The 17,414-nt window shown below is 36.7% G+C and overlaps 1 protein-coding gene across 1 annotated transcript in view; it reads right to left on the bottom strand.

Annotated features, from left to right (window-relative positions):
- Window positions 1-266: 266 nt before the first annotated feature.
- Fer (FER tyrosine kinase) overlaps window positions 267-17,414 on the bottom strand; it is a 414,004-nt gene continuing 396,856 nt past the window's right edge. Inside the window, exons 18-20 of the mRNA XM_026391317.2 lie at window positions 7,628-7,782; window positions 3,722-3,844; window positions 267-2,790 (exon numbers count right to left, since the gene is read on the bottom strand). Coding sequence (XP_026247102.1) covers window positions 2,648-2,790; window positions 3,722-3,844; window positions 7,628-7,782 — 421 coding nt within the window. The 3' untranslated portion in view covers window positions 267-2,647. The remainder of the gene's footprint in view (window positions 2,791-3,721; window positions 3,845-7,627; window positions 7,783-17,414) is intronic.

Genomic DNA, 17,414 nt, shown 5'->3' with positions numbered 1-17,414 from the left:
ATGTGAGGCTTCAAGTACTCTACCACTGAGCTACAACCTCGCCAATATAAATTTGAGAAGAGAAATAAATGTCTTTTTCAGTAGGAACGTTGTGGCAGGAGAAGCTGAAATAAAATCTTTCTGAGAACTTAAAACCCAATATTATTTATTTTCCCAGAAGAAAAATAATGTTGGCTTTCAGATATAACTTTGATTACATGGAATATAAAATTTTAGCATTCAGATTAATAATAAATGGTGATTTAAAAAAAAAATCCCCAACAAGACTCCTTGGTGATTCCAGGTCGATAGTGCAGGTAACAGACTGCCTGTCCTTACCACACCTCCCATCATGGATTAATGCATTTAAGGACTTAAGAAGGGAGCTATAGACTACTGATATCAATGGATCATCTAAGAGTTGCATATAACAAAGATTTATGACCAGAGTCGCATTCAGACCACTGGCAATTTTGGTTACAACTATTTTCTTACTAAACAATTCACAGGATTTGGCGAATTTCTGAACCTTCTTTTCCCCCTGAATCAACTTGCAAATTCAGAACAGTATTCGTGTGCTTTCTGGGTATGGATTAGCCTCCTAAAGTACATAATTCCAATAATTATCAGTGACAGAAGGGATGAATAAATTATGCTTCAAGCATAACAAAATTAACAGTAAAAAATGTTTGCATAAGCTTTTCTTAATTCATGAGCCTATATTAAATTTAATATTCTATACAACTGATATGATCCTGAAAGACTCCCAATGAGTTATTAATCTTGAACTGTACCACAGCCTGCTTCAGGACAAGGAATAAAATAGAATTTAAATGCTGCAGATGTCATGATGTTTTGAAAAGCTTTTTTAATTTAAACAGTTATGATGTGAATTGCAAATTCTAACAGCCTGAGTGAGTGAAATACCAATACCATGTTCATTCTTTACTCCAGAATGCAGGGATTAAGCTTTGGGTTTTGTTCACAAAATTAAAGTCAGAGCCATTATTCTCTCTCCTTGCTGAGAGCTTAGTGTTGAGGCCTAAATGAACAGGGTCTGGCTATTTAAAAAAAAAATTAAAAACAGATTCACTTGGAAGTACGGAAAGGGGTAGAAATGTCTTGTCTACTTAATGCACGAGTCTGTGGTTTATCATGGTATATACTATCAAAAGAAAGTTCCATGTTCTTATATTTGACCTTAGGGAGAACCATGCTGATTAAAAAGAAGTTGTTTTGTAACGTTAAAGGCAAATTTATTCCTTCATTTTGGTCTGAATGTACTAATCACTGAAAGGGTACAAAATTTGCAAGGATATTTGCAATGGACACAAGTCATTCTTTTGAGTTCTGCACAATGGTATTCACAGGCAGCAAATAGTGAGAAAGGAATGTTCTCTTAACCTCTTCCCAATAATCCTAAGGTGATATATATATCTGGACACAGCCTCAAGCACTTATAAAAGACTTCCAGGCCACCATTACCATATCCTACATATAGGTGTGTGTGTGTGTGGGGGGGGGTAAGTTGCCTGAATGCAATGAGATTCACCTCAATAGAATCCTAGTTTTAATGCTGGTACATTTTGAGCACTGTGCTTGCACACCTGTCAGCTACTGAAGATATCTAGGAAGCATAAGGGTAAATGAAGAAAAGTGGAAAGATCAGGGCTTTCTTATTAGTACTCATTTGATTTCTGAACTATCTAATTCACACCCGTCTTGTACTTCACAAATATTTGTGTATGTCTACACACTACTGATCTAGAACCATGACTTCTGACAGCTCTGGAAACGGTACTACTGGGGGGAATGACCCTTCTATGAGGAAGATACTTAACCGTCACTTTTATGGACTTGTACCCGGTAGAGCTTTGAAAATTTTTCTTGCCATTAAGAGGACTCTGTGGACTCCTGGGGCCTTTTTGGTGAATTCAGACAACATTAAAAAGGACATGCATGGGTTTATAAAACATGCCTTTACATTTTCCTTTAATTTGAGCATCACTCTAGCTGCTCTTACCCCAGACTACCTTCCTGGTTACACTTCTTGCTGTCCCAGCAATCTAACATCCTTTAATTGGGTGCTCTAAGGACAGTTCATATTCAGACTGAGGGAATTGACAGTAGAGGAGCATGATGATTCTTACTGGGCTTATTTCTGTCAAAACTCAAACAAAAAACCCCACACTCATGGGCATTCCAAATAATTCCCCCTACAAGTGTCTATTTACAGACAGACTCTCACCTTGACAGAGTAGAAAGCCAGCTGTGTTTGGAATGTGAAAACTGATAGCACCAACTGAGTAGGGTCTGTGGCATAGGACAGTAGCCCACAAACTGTGCGTGATGTAGAAAATCTTTGAGAAACATCAGTGGTCCTAGGTGTGAAAAAGACAGGTTTTTTTTTTTTTTAATTTTTCACATGTTTAAAACCTGTGCTTTTCTATCTACAGTGGTCTGAAATGGCAGGATCGCTTGGTTAGCCAAAAAAGGCCTTGGTAGGACTATTTCTTGGATAAATCTGCATTTCACATAGTTTAAAGTTAAAAAAAAATAATAACCTTACAGGATGGTTGCCAGCAATATGGTATAAACTCATCATTAACAAGAACAACAGTATTAATCTGCTGGAGGACAGTCTTGAAGGCTGAGCTTGGCACTGTGACTATGTGATTTTCCTTTTGATGATGGTAAGCTCTTTCTGAAGTTCACTGAATGTAGGACGGTTTTCAGGATTATAATCCCAACACTTCATCATAATTTTAGAAATTTCCTCTGGACAGTTTTGAGGGGCTGACATCCGGTATCCTAAAGACCCAAGAGAACAAAGCATTCATTTCTTAAGTCCATTCTCATTTCTCACACAGGGTATATGCATTTTGTGAATTTTAGTACCTTATGTTGTAGGTATTATAATAGAAACAAAAAATCCATTTCAGAGTACATTCTCCCTCCTCATGGGCCATAGAGAAATCAGTATTACACAGCCACTAATACTTAGTTCAAAAAACATGGTCAAGAAGATATACTACAAATGCATATTTTAGTTGTTAGTGTTTAAAAGCTCATCTCTGCCCCTAAGAGTGAAGGAAAAATGAATGAGTCATAAGCTGCTGTCTGGAAGTGTTGCTCATATGTGTGACTCTGCCAGTGTGGGAGAGGGAGGTTCTCAGCCCTGTCCCCTGGGCAGCCTCAGGCCAGGGTACATTACTGAATCTCAACAACATCTCTTTGAGGAAGCTGTGGATGACAGTAGTGCCTGCTGGGAATAACTAGTTTTTGGTGATGCTATAGCTCTGGTCTGGAAGCCTTCCCGCCCCAGGATTTCTTCAGAAGTGTTATAAAATTCTCCAGTTCTTGAAGACAGACAGCATTGTACTTTGTAATATTTTTAAGTAGATTTATTTGGTATGGAATAAAAAAATAATAGGCTGGGAATAGTAACCTGTTTTCACGGAAGACATTGAATGGTACGGCACTACAACTTCATGCCAAGCAGAGAAGGGGTGGAGAAACAGCTTGTTTTCTACTTTTAAAGTATCAAGATACTTCAAAGTGTCTGTTTCGTTATATAAAAGCCATGGGATTCAAAAGCAGAATTATGTACTACATTTTCTCTGCTTACACACCTAAATAGCATAATAGCCTCTTTGTCAGCAATCTGGCCAGGAGAAACACCATTGGCACTGCTGCCCCCAAGGCTGGATTTGAACCCTGCCCTTCTGGGTCTCTGGCTCACCTCTTTCCACTTGCTCTCGTGCTTGTTGATTTGTCATTCCAGGGTAAGGAGAGATCCCTAAGCTGAAGGTCTCCCAGAGCAGGATGCCAAAGCTCCATACATCACTCTCAGAACTGTATCTTCCTGGGAGGGGAACAACAAACCATAACCAGGTGAGGGACAGGGACAAGGAGGTGACAGGTTCTGGTTATGTATGTCAGTCACATAATAACTGAACTCACCAAAGGACCTCAAGAGCTAGTGCTTCTATTCTTTTCACTTTTATTTTTTATACTTCAGGACTAGTTATGTCATCAAATAATCACTTGCCCCCTCTTCTCCCCACCAAGAGCAAATTTCAGCCAGCATGCAGGCTTACTTTCCTGGAGTGTCATGAGTGAGGTGGTTTATATAAAAACATGTAAATGTACACACATCAGTGCCTAGGAGATTAAATAAGTTGGATTTCTGCAATTTTGTCTTCTGCATCATTTTCTTTCCACTAAAATTGCAAACAAACCTAAAGCAATAAGAAAACTTTAATTTCAATTTTTTACTCATCACTGTTTACAGATATTCTTACATACTTAAAGGTCTCATTTTCTCTGATTTACAGAAAATATATTTTTCTATCAGCAAACTGTTTTGAAGAGTGGAAATTAACATAGCTGACTGATAAAAACAACTTCTTTAAATTACATGGTGCCTTGTTTTGTCAAAATAGCTCAGTAAAACAGGTGCACCAAGATAAGCTCTTAGAACATATGTGGTAGCTTTCAGGAAATATAGATAAATCAACACAAGATGGATGTGAAATCAAAGAAGGGTAACAGAAAGGTCCCTTCCAAGACTGTCCCAAGATATTTAATTTTATGTATAGGGCACATACCATCACAATTACATGTAGAAGGTTTTTGAAATGATTTCAGTTTCTGTCCCTCCTCTAAAACAATTACTATAAAGAATATTCTTGAAGTAAAGGAGAGTCTGCCTGCACTGTGTTAACTGATCTGTTTTGAGTGGACTGAGTAAAGGTTCGGGCTATGTTATTTCAGCTTTCCTCTTGGTAGATGGTAATTATGGACATAAATCTTGCTACCCAACAGCATAGTTAGTTTTCTTATCTGCAAATCAACTATTATGATGATCCAATAGTTTATTTTTCATGAAAGTATCTTATTTTGTAAAATAATATATGGATGGGTATCAAGAAAGGCATATTATAGGTAAACTAAGATCAGAAGTGGAAACGTTCAACCTAGTTTTGGATTTTGAACTTGGTATTGCTGGATAATTTTAAGGATAAGAGCAAGTTAGTTGTATCTTTATGCTTTTCTATCTCTTAATTTTCACAATATGCATGTAGAGAAAGGGTATTATTTTCATCTTGCAAAGTAGGAAACAGATGCAGAGTAGTAGAAGGCTTGCCAAGATCATGCAGTCAATGATGTAACAGATCCAGGACTCTCTATTCAAAACTCTGCCTTTTGGAGTTAAATCACATTAATCAAATTAAAAGAGGATACATCAGCCCCAAATAACCAGGTGACAAGTGGGAGACTGATAATTGATACATGATTTTATTTCTTCATTGGAGATCAGTATCCTCTTTGCCCACAGTATCTTGTGACTGTGGATGGTAGTGATAAATGCCCCACAGTCCAAGCATGTTATAATTTCTGCATTTTAAAAAATTGCTGGGGGTGGGCTGTGGCTCAGCGATAAAGCATTCTTTTTGAGTGTGTGAGGCCCTGGGTTCGAACCTCAGCACCACATACATAAAATAAAGGTATTGTATCCACCTCCAACTTAAAAAAAAAAATTGCTGGGTAAGATATTCACAAATCAAAGCCAAAGAAATCTTTGAGAACAAGATGAAAATATGATAGGTACATTTGCCTTGAAAAAGGGAAATTATGTAGCTAGAGATAAGGGTAGGAGAAGGGCTTATATAACAAAATAGTAAAAACCAGTTTAATTCTATACCTTAAGCCTACCCTTTTGAAAGGTTTCTTGGATCAGAGGGTTTTTTTTTTTTTTTCTTCATGTACTCTGCCCATATCTCCAATGAAGTGTGGGGTTAGTGTTTCATCACTGAGGCCAGACTGTAGGGAAGCCTTACCAAACAGAAAAATGTACCAAGGACTTTTAAAAAAAATCTTCTGAAAGTAAGGATTTAGAGCCAATCTTCAGTAATTCTACATCTGAGAACACAATTTCCCAGGACTGCCTGAGGCTTAAAGACTCAGGAATTTCCCCATGGGATTACATACTACAAACTCCTTCCTGATCTAAATATGGAGACTGCCAAAAGAAAGTCCTTCACTGTCAATCCAAGAACTTTGTACTCCTCCTTAAGTTACAATTCACCTAAAATACAGTGATCGAGAGGCATAATCATGTGCTAGTAAGAGGACTTTTAAAAGGCTGTGTAATATAGATTATCTGGCAACCAGGGCTTGGTTTTAGTGATAAAGCTTTAGGGGGCAAAATATTACAATCTTTTACCCTGTGATTCTTCACTTTAGTGATATAACCCCACCATCCAAGACAAAAACCACTGTGGAAACTAGCAGGGCTGCCATTTCCCTGGGTGCTGAGGAATCGTGGATTGGCTTGCAATTACTAAAAAGGTCACAGAAATCTTATTTGCTCTCACAATGAAAGACAAACCAAGGGTAAGGACTGGTATCTGGATTAAGCCCAGCCAGTATACATTCAAAAGTTTTCACTGCTCGAGGAATTACCATACTTTTTCCAGATCACACTAGTACGTACTCAGAATAACTGGATATGTACAGACCTATTTACAATAGCCAAAAGGAGAAAACTGCACCAATATACACAAATGCATGAATAAACTGTGGTATATGCACAGAATGAAATATTATGTTGGAAAAAAGTACTAATGAATGAACCTTAAAAGGATTATACTAAATGAAAAGAGGAATAGAATCAATGTGACCGTCTGTATCATTTCAAATATCTAGAAAGGTAACAGGAGAGGGAGGAAATAGGTACATGATCTTGAAATGAAGAAAATGTTTTGAAACTAGACAAAGGAAGTTGTTTCCCAACACTGAATTATATTAAATGCTACTAAATTTTTCACTTTAATTTCATGAATGTCACCTATTAAAAACCTTTATCCGCTTAATCTAGGCGTTAAAAATTATTTTCATGATTTGCTGATTGAAAATGGAAGGTTACTACTTATTCAAGACATTATACCCATTGTTTTAGACCTTACTTCCCTAAATAAAAAAGTTAAAATTCTCTTTGAAAATGTATTTTTTAGTTTTCGGCGGACACAACATGTTTGTATGTGGTGCTGAGGATCGAACCCGGGCGAGCGCACTACCACTTGAGCTACATCCCCAGCCCCCAAAAATGTAACTTCTAATTTCACTTAAAGCACTTTTTTCTTTTGCTAAATTCATGAGTTGTTACCCCATTTCATTCTAACCAGAATACAAACTTTCTAATTACAATGACACATAAAAATTCAAGTTAAAAAAAATCACTTTTAATTCCAATCTTTGTCCTCAGGATTTATGTAAGTTCCAGAGAAACTAAAGGATTGACTGACATAATATTTTAAAAGTACATGAAGTTATTGGACCAATTAAAAACATTCAAATAAATGGCCCAGAGCTACCACAACACTTTTATTCTATGTATAATCTGTTTCAATTGTTTGAAACATAAGTGCTTATAATTTTTTTGATCTACCGATCTTTAATCTAGAAATCTGATCAATAATTTCAATTAAGTTTGTGCTCGTGTCGAAGTGCAAGGTCTGAACATTTATGCATTGGGCTGGTTCTCAACTTGGATTTTGCTATATACCCCTGTATAATTACCTGTAAGTGTTTTGTGCTGATAGTCCATTTTTACCACCAAAAAAATAAAAAAGTCTATTCTTACCATAATTAAGAGCTTCTGGTGCTGTCCATTTAATGGGAATCTGCTTTAAGCCAGAAGATGAATATACCCCACCATCCTCTTGACGAGACATTCCAAAGTCACTGATTTTTAGAATATTATTTTCACCTACGAGGCAGTTTCTTGCAGCAAGGTCTCTAGATTATAATAAGACAGAGAAAACACCTATTAAAACAAATTGAAAGACGCTTTCACATTTATGACTTCTAGACTTTGCATTTTTACATTTGCAATGTATTTATAATGAGGTTAAGAAAGCTTGTGATTTACCAGTCCTTCCCAAGTTTCCTGTCATAGGTAAAATATCATCTACAAGAATATTTGCATATGGAACAGGCCACATGCTAGCTTTCTGTGCATCACATATATTTCCATTTAAATAGAAAAGCATGATTCTAAGGTTAAGGGAAAAATCAGAAAGGCTAAGTAAATCTACCATTGTGTCTCCTTGGACTGGCTTCACTGTCCAATAGAACTTGCTGTGATGGAGATAATAGCCATGTGTGGCCACTAAACACTTGCAATGTGGCTCACGTGACTGAGAAACTGAATTCTTCATTTTATATACTTTTCATGTATTAAATTTAAATGGCAGCATGTGGCTAATAGCTACTGTGTAGCCCTCAATATACCATTCTGGAGTTTCTAAAGGCTGGACATGACCGAGGTGCCAGAGGCTGGTAACACTACTGTGTCTGGGACAGGCAAACCCTTCTTGATGAGCTGTTCTTGGTGCTCTCCTATTCAACTTTTTTCATTTACTATACATTCCAGTCCTACTACTATCTTTGGTCTCCAAACCCAGGACAAATTCCCTAAACTCAGAATACTTGTTTCTACTTCCTATGGGTCCTTCTCACTTAGCTCTTCCTTTGCCTGAAATTTCCTCTACCCATTTGCATAGCTGACTCCTGTTCATTTATGCTCTTTCTTCAGAGGGAATATGGAAGTGAACCAAAGTGCTGTGTCTCATTCTAGTAAGAAGGATAGTCAATAATCAAATCTATGTAAACATGTGGGAGAGAAATATATATATATATTCACACATACAAAGAAAAAAAAGTGTCATAGTGCTGACTGTTAAGGGGAAAGAGGTTTAGATAGGCTAGTGAGGAGCAGTGGGATCAGATTCAAGGAGTGTGGTACAGGCAGAAATGGACTTTGAGTCAGTGGGCTTTCACTTCAATACAGAAGTTCCGTTTAGGCTGAATATTTTGCCCTGAAGTTTTTATGTTATGCTTCCCAGCCTTCCCCACAGGTAGGTGTGTCCACAATGTTAAACATGGATTGTCTTGAATTCCAGAAAGTAGCAGCACAATTCTCCCTTCTTTGAACCTGAATTTGAACAAAAGAAACTTTAACCTAGACCCCTAATTTCTTGCTGCTGTTCCAATGTTAATGAGTTGTCAGACATGTCCTAAACTGCTTACTTTTGATCTTGGATTTAGTACTTTAACATGAGAAAATTTTATGTAATTCAAGTGGTCTTCATAATTTTTTTCTCCCTTTTTGGTTTTAGTATGTATTTTATTATATGCAGTTAAGAAAACAGTGTAGAGGTGGATCTGGTTTGTACACATTGAGATATCTCATTTCCCAGTGGAGTTGAATTTGGAGATCAACAGTTGTGGCTTTTTGGTGGTGTTTGAATTGATGGAATTGGAAAATGTTTTCACCTAGAACGTAGAGGGAGAACAGGCACCATTCAAGGACTAGGCCCTAAGGCATGCCATGCCTTGGAGAAGGGTTAAATAAAGGAGCAGCAAGTGAGGCAGAGAGAAGCCATAGGGGAGAGTATGGTGGTCCTAGCTTCATTTTACTCATCTAAAAAATATAATCTAGCAGGGTTGAGTGCAACAATGTTTGTAAAGTACCAGCATATAACATGTGGCTCAGTATCTCCTATGTATTGCTGCTACTGTTACAAGAGGTCCTGAAACAGTATGCATAAATCACTTCACAGAAAGTCTTTAAGAGTGTTTTGCTTACAAAGGAAATGTGGCCAGCACCTGAAAACTCAGGACTACAAAAGGTACATATGCAAAAGCATGCTTCCAAAGATAAAATCAATAATAGTTGCATGTTAAGGATTTCATTTTGTAAAACTTTTACTAAGTTTCTACATTATTCTCTGTCAATGAATAAAAGTCATAAGGCCTTATCTCTGTTGAGACTGAGTTCATTTATCTTAGGTATGGAGATTTTTTGTAGAAAGAGGGATCCGTAAAGGTAATGTTTGTAGACCAATTTCAAATTAGGATGTACATTATTTCTTTAAGTTTGATTTATGGACTCCTCTCTCTTTACCCTTCATCCTCAGAGAAACTCTATTCCGTATTTCTATAACAGAATTATTATACATTAAATGTATCATTAATAAAGTGAATGGTTGGAGAATTGTTCAGAAGTTCTGGATGTATTTGACTCAGGGAATCTAGCTCAATTAGTATTATATAAATTTGTTTTGAAGAGGACAAGCAGTATCACATATTTCTTAAGTTCAGCATGTCTTCAAAATTTACATTCCACAGCTTCTATTCTGACTTGGCAATGTAAACTCACTCTGTACTTCTGTTGATCACACCTAAAACCGCCAGTTGAACTACAAAAAATAACTCGAGACTCTACCTGTATTACTTTGAAGAGTCTGGAGTGTAGTAGGAACTTTCAAAGGCAACTACATGGGACTGAGTTTTCTGTCCCTCTGCAGCCTCTCCTAGCAGCTTTCCCCTGAAGGTAGGTTCTAGGTACAGAGTAATATAAGACAGTAGTACCAGTACTAGTGATTAAAACTCCAATAAAAACCATGTCTTTCTTCCCAGAATAAAGACATTGTGTCCATCTACAACTATATGAAAAAATATAGAGGGATCTCTACAGAACTCCAACAGGGGCTGGAGCTCAGTTTCAGTGCATTTGCCTAGCATATGAGAGACAATGGGTTAGATCCTTAGCACCACATAAAGACATTCTGTCCAACTACAAATTTTTTTCTAAATAAATCAAGACATAAAAAATCCTAGTTGGTCACCACTGTTATTTTCCTAACAAAAGGTTGGTTTAACATTTGAAAAGTAACCAATGTTAATTACTACACTATAGTGGAAAAATTATTGAAGAGAATGATAAAAAGCAAAGATTAAATAACTTTCTGGATTGTGGCTCAGCGGTAGAGCCTAGCATGTGCGAGGTGCGATCCTTGGCACAACATAAAAATAACTTCTTCTGCCTGACAAGGGGCATATACAAAACTTTAGTCCTTTATTAGCAAATATGTTAGCAAATTAAGTTATTTTCCCCTTGAGATTAAGGCAAAGATTCCTGCTTGTACCACTTCTATACAAAACTGTTCTGGATATCCTATTCTTTGATGTCTGATTTCAGATACCAGAAAAGTACTAAAACTATCCATTTGCAGATTTTTTTTAAAGAAAAGCTCTCAATTTGGTATCTAACGAGGTTGCAGGATAAAAGATTAATATACGATTAGGAAAATAATGCCTAAAAATAAATATAACATTATATAGTCTCTGTAAATTTAATGTATTTCCAAATTATACCAAACATCTTTGTAGAAGTAAACAAGCTAATTCAAAAATACATATGGAAATGCAAATATTCTCTTATTTTAAGATGAACACCGTAATCTGATTTAAAATCTTACCATAAAGCTACAGTAGTTTGATACTGTCAACAACACAGTGGCTTAATTGAATAGAATGGAGAGGATCCAGAAACAGACCCACACATATACACTCAATTGATATTCTGGCATGCAACTTCTGAGGGTGCCAAATGCATTACTCTTGATTGGAATGAGTTTTCACTCACTGCAGTGTTTTATTTATGGAATTTCACTGTTAGGACTTTCCTCTGAGTAATACTATGCTAGACAACTACATACACTTTAGTTGTCCTAATTACCTTCTCACATCACCAATGTAGATGGTTGTCCTCTGGTCCCCCATAAAACTGTACTCCTGATTTCAATCTAAAAGTAGTTCAGATACACCTTCAACTCAAGAGTAAGCAAAATTTTGTCACATTTTCAAAACATGCTACTTCCTTTGGGCCACAACTTCAGGTGAATGGAGTAGTATATTTAGGGCATAATCTATGAATGAAAACCTTGGCCTTCAGATAATAAGCAGGCATTGCTTACTCACTGTTTGAATACTTTACAGAATATTAGGCTAAGTGATAAGAAAAAATATGTCTGTAGGCTGGGAAGTAAAGCTGACCTACACCTTTTTTTTCCCCTTCTTCTCTCCAGTCTCCTCTTAAATAAACCTTAGATTGTCTATCACCAAGTCAGACCCTCTAGGAAATACCCTAGGGCTCCTTACCTCTTCACATACAAAAAGTGCTAGAGATCAAGCCAACATGAGCCTATGTTAAAACTGTAGACCTATAAGAATGCAGAGATGAGAAGTCTCATATTTGGCTGCTGGTAGTGTCATTCACAGGAAGTACCAAAGATAGCAGTGTCTCACCAAATGCAAAGGGACATAACCACAAAATATGGAAATGTTCCCCTCATGTCTGCTGTGTAACGGATGCAAAAATCCAACTAAGTGCGTACTCGAGGTTTCTTACTAGTGAAACATAGAATGAAACAAGGTAATTCAGGATCAAATGAGAACAGAGCAGCTACAGGCTCACAATAGAGATGAGTACATTTCCTTTGCTATCTGGAAAGCACAACAGGGGGCATTGTGCTCGGAGTTCTCTCTCAGCAAATTCTCCAGTAAACCAGGTATTTTTATGAGGACGGCCAGTGTTCTCCTTTATAATAGAGCTTTGCCCCAAGTGTCACTTACTACTCGTGGCTATAATTTTACACAGCCAGGATTTATCCATCACTCAGAAAAGGAGTTAAAGAAATATTTGCCTTTTTTTCTTTTTTTGATATAAACATGATTCCCACTGGGTCTGGATAATACTGAGATTGTATTAGCGCTTAAAAGGAGAAAATGTCTTCAAAGCTCAGGAGTTTCCTCATTTTAAGTCATGCTATCAAACCAAGAACTCAGAGTGGGGGGAAAAATGAAACATACTTCATTTGCTTTACTATATACTGATAAATTAGAATTATAGTATCGCTGCAAGCATATTTAGGGGGACATCATAGAAGAGTGGTTGCATCAACTTTAAAACATTGCATCATTTACTAGCTCTTGTATCTTTAGAAATTCACTTAGCCTCAGTTTTCTCATTTGTAAAATGGGATAATAGTATCTACCTCAAAGTTGTTGTAAGAATTAAAACATGCAAATAGTGTTCATTCAATGTTAGTCATAATTGCACATCTATCATAACAAAACTTGAATTTTAGCCTAGAATGTGTCAGATGTGTTGGAAAATTACTCTTTATTAAATAGTTAGAAGGGGCAATTACTATATGAATGTAAAAGCCATTCAATTTCATTCTAACAACATAGTATTTACTATATGTCATGCATTTTTGAAGCACTTTTCATATAAAGTCACTTAGAAATTGCTGTAAATATGATCTCCATTTCTATAGATGATGATACTAAGGCCCAGTGACTTTCTCAAGGTCAGTTAGTGAGTAGGTAGAGAAAAGCAGGAAACGAACCCAGCAGCCCCAAAGTTTTTGCTCAGGACAGGTCCAAAGTCCTAATGGGTATAGAGGTGAGAACCAAAGGACTTATTTCTGAAAGATCTCCCCTATTGCCTGCCAGAATACACAGCCTTTGAGTCTCCATTTACTTAGTTACTGCTAAAATGCAAATGTGGTAACTTGTGGAGAACAGGGTACATATTACCACTTAATCATAATTATTTGAACATATAGACAGTATACAAACTCTTCAGGGAATGGGATGACAAGAGGATATGTTCTGTTGTGGAAAAGGAAAATTGAATAGTACGGAGAACTGACTGAGTAGAAAAGACCTGGGGTAGGGGTGATGTAGGCTCCTATGGAAAAGTCAACTTGGGCACTGGGTGGGGACAACAAGACAGATATAATTTCTAAAAAGTTTGTGTGAGATACTGTATTTATTGTCCACCTGGGTACTCTTTTCTCAGTAATAGATGGAGGTCCAACTGAACTGCACACTCGGGAGAAACAGGTTTTTAGTGATTTTTTTTTTTTTTTTTTTTTTTTTTTTTTACAGTGAGGTTGCCAGCTGCAACATGAAATAACCAAGTCCTTCTCTGATATAGGTGACCGAGAACCCCTGATGGAAGATCCTGTAAGTCATCCAGCTTTAAGTACAATGGTCATGCTTAGCACATACAGAGATGCTTTACTCATTTGGCTCTTTTCTTTGAGCAACTTCCCTCAGAGTTATGGCTGGCCCTGTACAAGTGCAAACTCTATATTCTTTTCCTTGGCTTAGAAATCATCTCTCTAGCTAGATAGCTAACTATGGATTTTAAAGGAAAGTTTAGAACCAAACATAGTGATAACACTGCATTCCTTAATTAAAAAAAACACATCTAATGTATTTTATATTTAATGATTGTGGTTAATCTTGATGGTTTGTAATTTTATGAAAGGGGTGTTCTATTTGGGTAGTCAGATAAAGCCCTCTCAGTCAATGCTTCCTGGTATCACCTGTGGGCCACACTGTAAAATGAGATAAACTCTCTAGAGACCATCTCTGGGCACAGACTTTAATACAAATATTGGTATATTGTTAAATCTCTTACTAAGGAGTCTCATCTAAAGGAAATGATGGGAATATACCCAATTTCAAAGTATATTTCAACAACACGAGCGAGCTCTTATTCATCTGTCAGCTGAAACTTCAATAAAATACAGGGCATGGAACGGACTCCACAGTTAGTTTCAGTACTCACGGCAAAGCCTCTATTTCTGAAAAGACTTCTGGAAGGGAGATTTTTGAAAATATCCTCGTATCCAACTCCTATTCTGAGAGTGTAAGTGAAAAAGAAACTACTTGCCTGAATGACAAATAATACAGCTTAAAATGTTATCCTTGGATGAAATAAGTTACTTCAGTCTGGTGTTCAAAATAATAAAAACCACTCTCCCTAAACAGCTACTATGATAAAAAGCACTCAATAAATGAAAGCTGTTATGTGCCAGATACTACTTGAAATATTTTTCATGTACTCCATTTTCTGTCATACTCAACTTCATGCATACTAATCTATAGTTTTATCTATTTTTCCTCCCAGAGACAATGATGCAAAATCTCTATAATTGGGAATTCTGGACTAAGGATCCACCACACCCCCATACTAGGAATTGAACCCAGGGCCTCACACATGCTAGGCAAGTGGTGTACACTGAGTTACATTCCTAGCCCTTGGTCTAGGAATTTGGGGACTGTAGTTCTCATCCAGTGATTTCCTTAACAATCAGTATAAGCTTATATATTATATTATTTTCCTGAACCTTGAAAAGGATGGAACCAATCCTTGACTTTTCTGAGCATGACAGCTACTATACAGTGTCAAACAATCTTATAATTTCTTTGCATTACATCTACCTTGATGTGAGAGCCATATGCTTTATAAGGATTGACAGTAGAAATACAACATGATGAAAAGGTGAAAAGAATTAAACGTTTTGAAAGGAATTTATAATCTAGTAATCACAACAGAAAAATACTGTGTAGAGATACATGCAAGACATTATTCTAGCCTCGATAATGCTTCATGCTCACTTGGAACATTTGCAATAATTAAAGGAGCAAGCGTCCATGGTTTACTACCTGATATGAGCATTAGGGGCCTTTCAACTCTTACATTGTGTATGGTCTGGTTTCACAGTATTGTTTTCCTGTAACTGGCCACACAGTATCAGTAGAGTCCTGCTGAAGAGTTTGACACTGCCAGTCATTATTGCAGTGGCAACCTGAAAATTAATCCAAGTCATGCTGGGCAGGTTAAGTTACAAGAATGCCAGCCACTCTACATGGCAAACAGTCCCACTTACCAAAGAGCCACACTACAATGCAGATAAACTCCAGCTTGCCTCTCCTGAATAACTGTGGGCTACAACCAAGAAAATTTCCCAATCCTGTAATCATTTTTTCAGTGCCTATTATGTGTCAAGCATGATGCCAGAGGCTTTACCTATTAATTTTAACAATCAGAAGTTTAGGGAATCTTTATTACACATAAAACAGGCTCAGAGATCAGGCAATGTGCCCAAGATCACATGGCTGGCTAGTATGGAACCTGTCATGCTCCAAAGCCAGCACTGTTTTACTTTTCCACAGTGTAAGAATTCTCTTGGTTTCTTTGAAATACTGTTCATTTTATCTTGGCAAATTAAACTAGATTTCTGTATTTTATTCCCATGACTTGTTTTCTTTCCCATTTAAGTTAAATGAAATACAGCCCCTGACTCAGGGCTTAGGCAATGGAATAAAGAATATGTTGAGCAGACTAAATATGTATTATTTTTTCTATTCTGTACAAAGGCACATAACAATTCTTCCATAATCATTTGTTATGGTTTATACTTTCACAAAGTAATATACATAGTCACACTGGGGCCTAAAGTAAGATATAAAAGGCACAGAGCAACGGTGTAATCTGTGATGCACAAGGTGCCATAATGAGCCTTAGGATCACTTAAATTTTTATAGTCTGCAAAATGTTCAGCTACTAATGAACAAAGACACTCTAATTGTGGCAGAATACACCTACATTAGGATAATGATCTGTAGATCATGCAGGGCTTAACTCTTAGCAGCATCCCTGCACAAAGATAATCCTCTGACACTACTTTGCTGAGAGGCTCAGTAATGAAGTGCATCCAACCAAACAGGCCTACTGGGCCAACTTGTACCTTTACCTCTGGTTTGGTGATGTCCAATAGATAACATAGACCCTATTCATGACTGGCAGGTGGGAAGACAGCCTATTAATAAAGTGTCTTTAGGACAGTATTCATCCCTAATGAACAGAGGAGATGAATATGTGCCACTCGTATCCTACTAATGGAAAACATTTATAGGAGTTCCAAGGAAGTAATGACTTCCATGTATCACAATCATTTTTTCCCTTGCTTCCTATTTTCATTATTCCTAATGTTTTCTATGTTTATGAAGTGATATCCCAAGTGACTTTAATAAATTTCCCTTCAGTCCTATGATGGCTTACAGTATATGAAACCCAAACAGGAGAGTCTGAGTTATGAATACAGACCTATTTTGTAATAATTCATTTTTATTTTGAAACAAAGATCTGAAATTGAATTTTGTTTCTGTCTCTCTATATTTTCTTTCTATAGCCAGGAAAGCTTGCCTTATCTTCATTCTATTTTAATTCTGCATTCTTTTTTAATAAAGTAAATTCTAAATACTTGATTTCATATATATGCCTATTTCTCTAGAAAATATTTATCTAAAATATTCACCAATTGTCCATTTAGGATTAGTTATTATGCATTCTGATTCTCTGGAGTAATCCATACAAAAATCTGCACAGTGCATTCATGAAGGATTACCTGTCTGAGAAAATAGTAAATCTGCTTGCATGTCCTTTTGGTCTCTTAATGAAATCTGCCTTTGCTAACTTGCAGACTGCAGTTACATAAAACAAAATTGTCAGAAAGGCTCATGGTCGACAAAATAATATATATAAACATAAAGCTTATAATGCCTAAAGGATTCCCAGAAAATTTAGTGATCTCTAGAGAAAAATGTGACAGCTGCTTAACAGCATTCAGTAGCAGTGTCAGCAACAGAGGAAACCACAGTAGCTGTCAAGGCAACTCCAGGACAAATACATTTATGAGAACTTAAATAGCATAGAGGAT

This window comes from Urocitellus parryii, chromosome 1, assembly GCF_045843805.1.
Source record: "Urocitellus parryii isolate mUroPar1 chromosome 1, mUroPar1.hap1, whole genome shotgun sequence".
NCBI lineage: Eukaryota > Metazoa > Chordata > Mammalia > Rodentia > Sciuridae > Urocitellus > Urocitellus parryii.
Note: the sequence above shows the minus strand (reverse complement) of the source record. Positions and strands in the feature narration are given on the sequence as shown.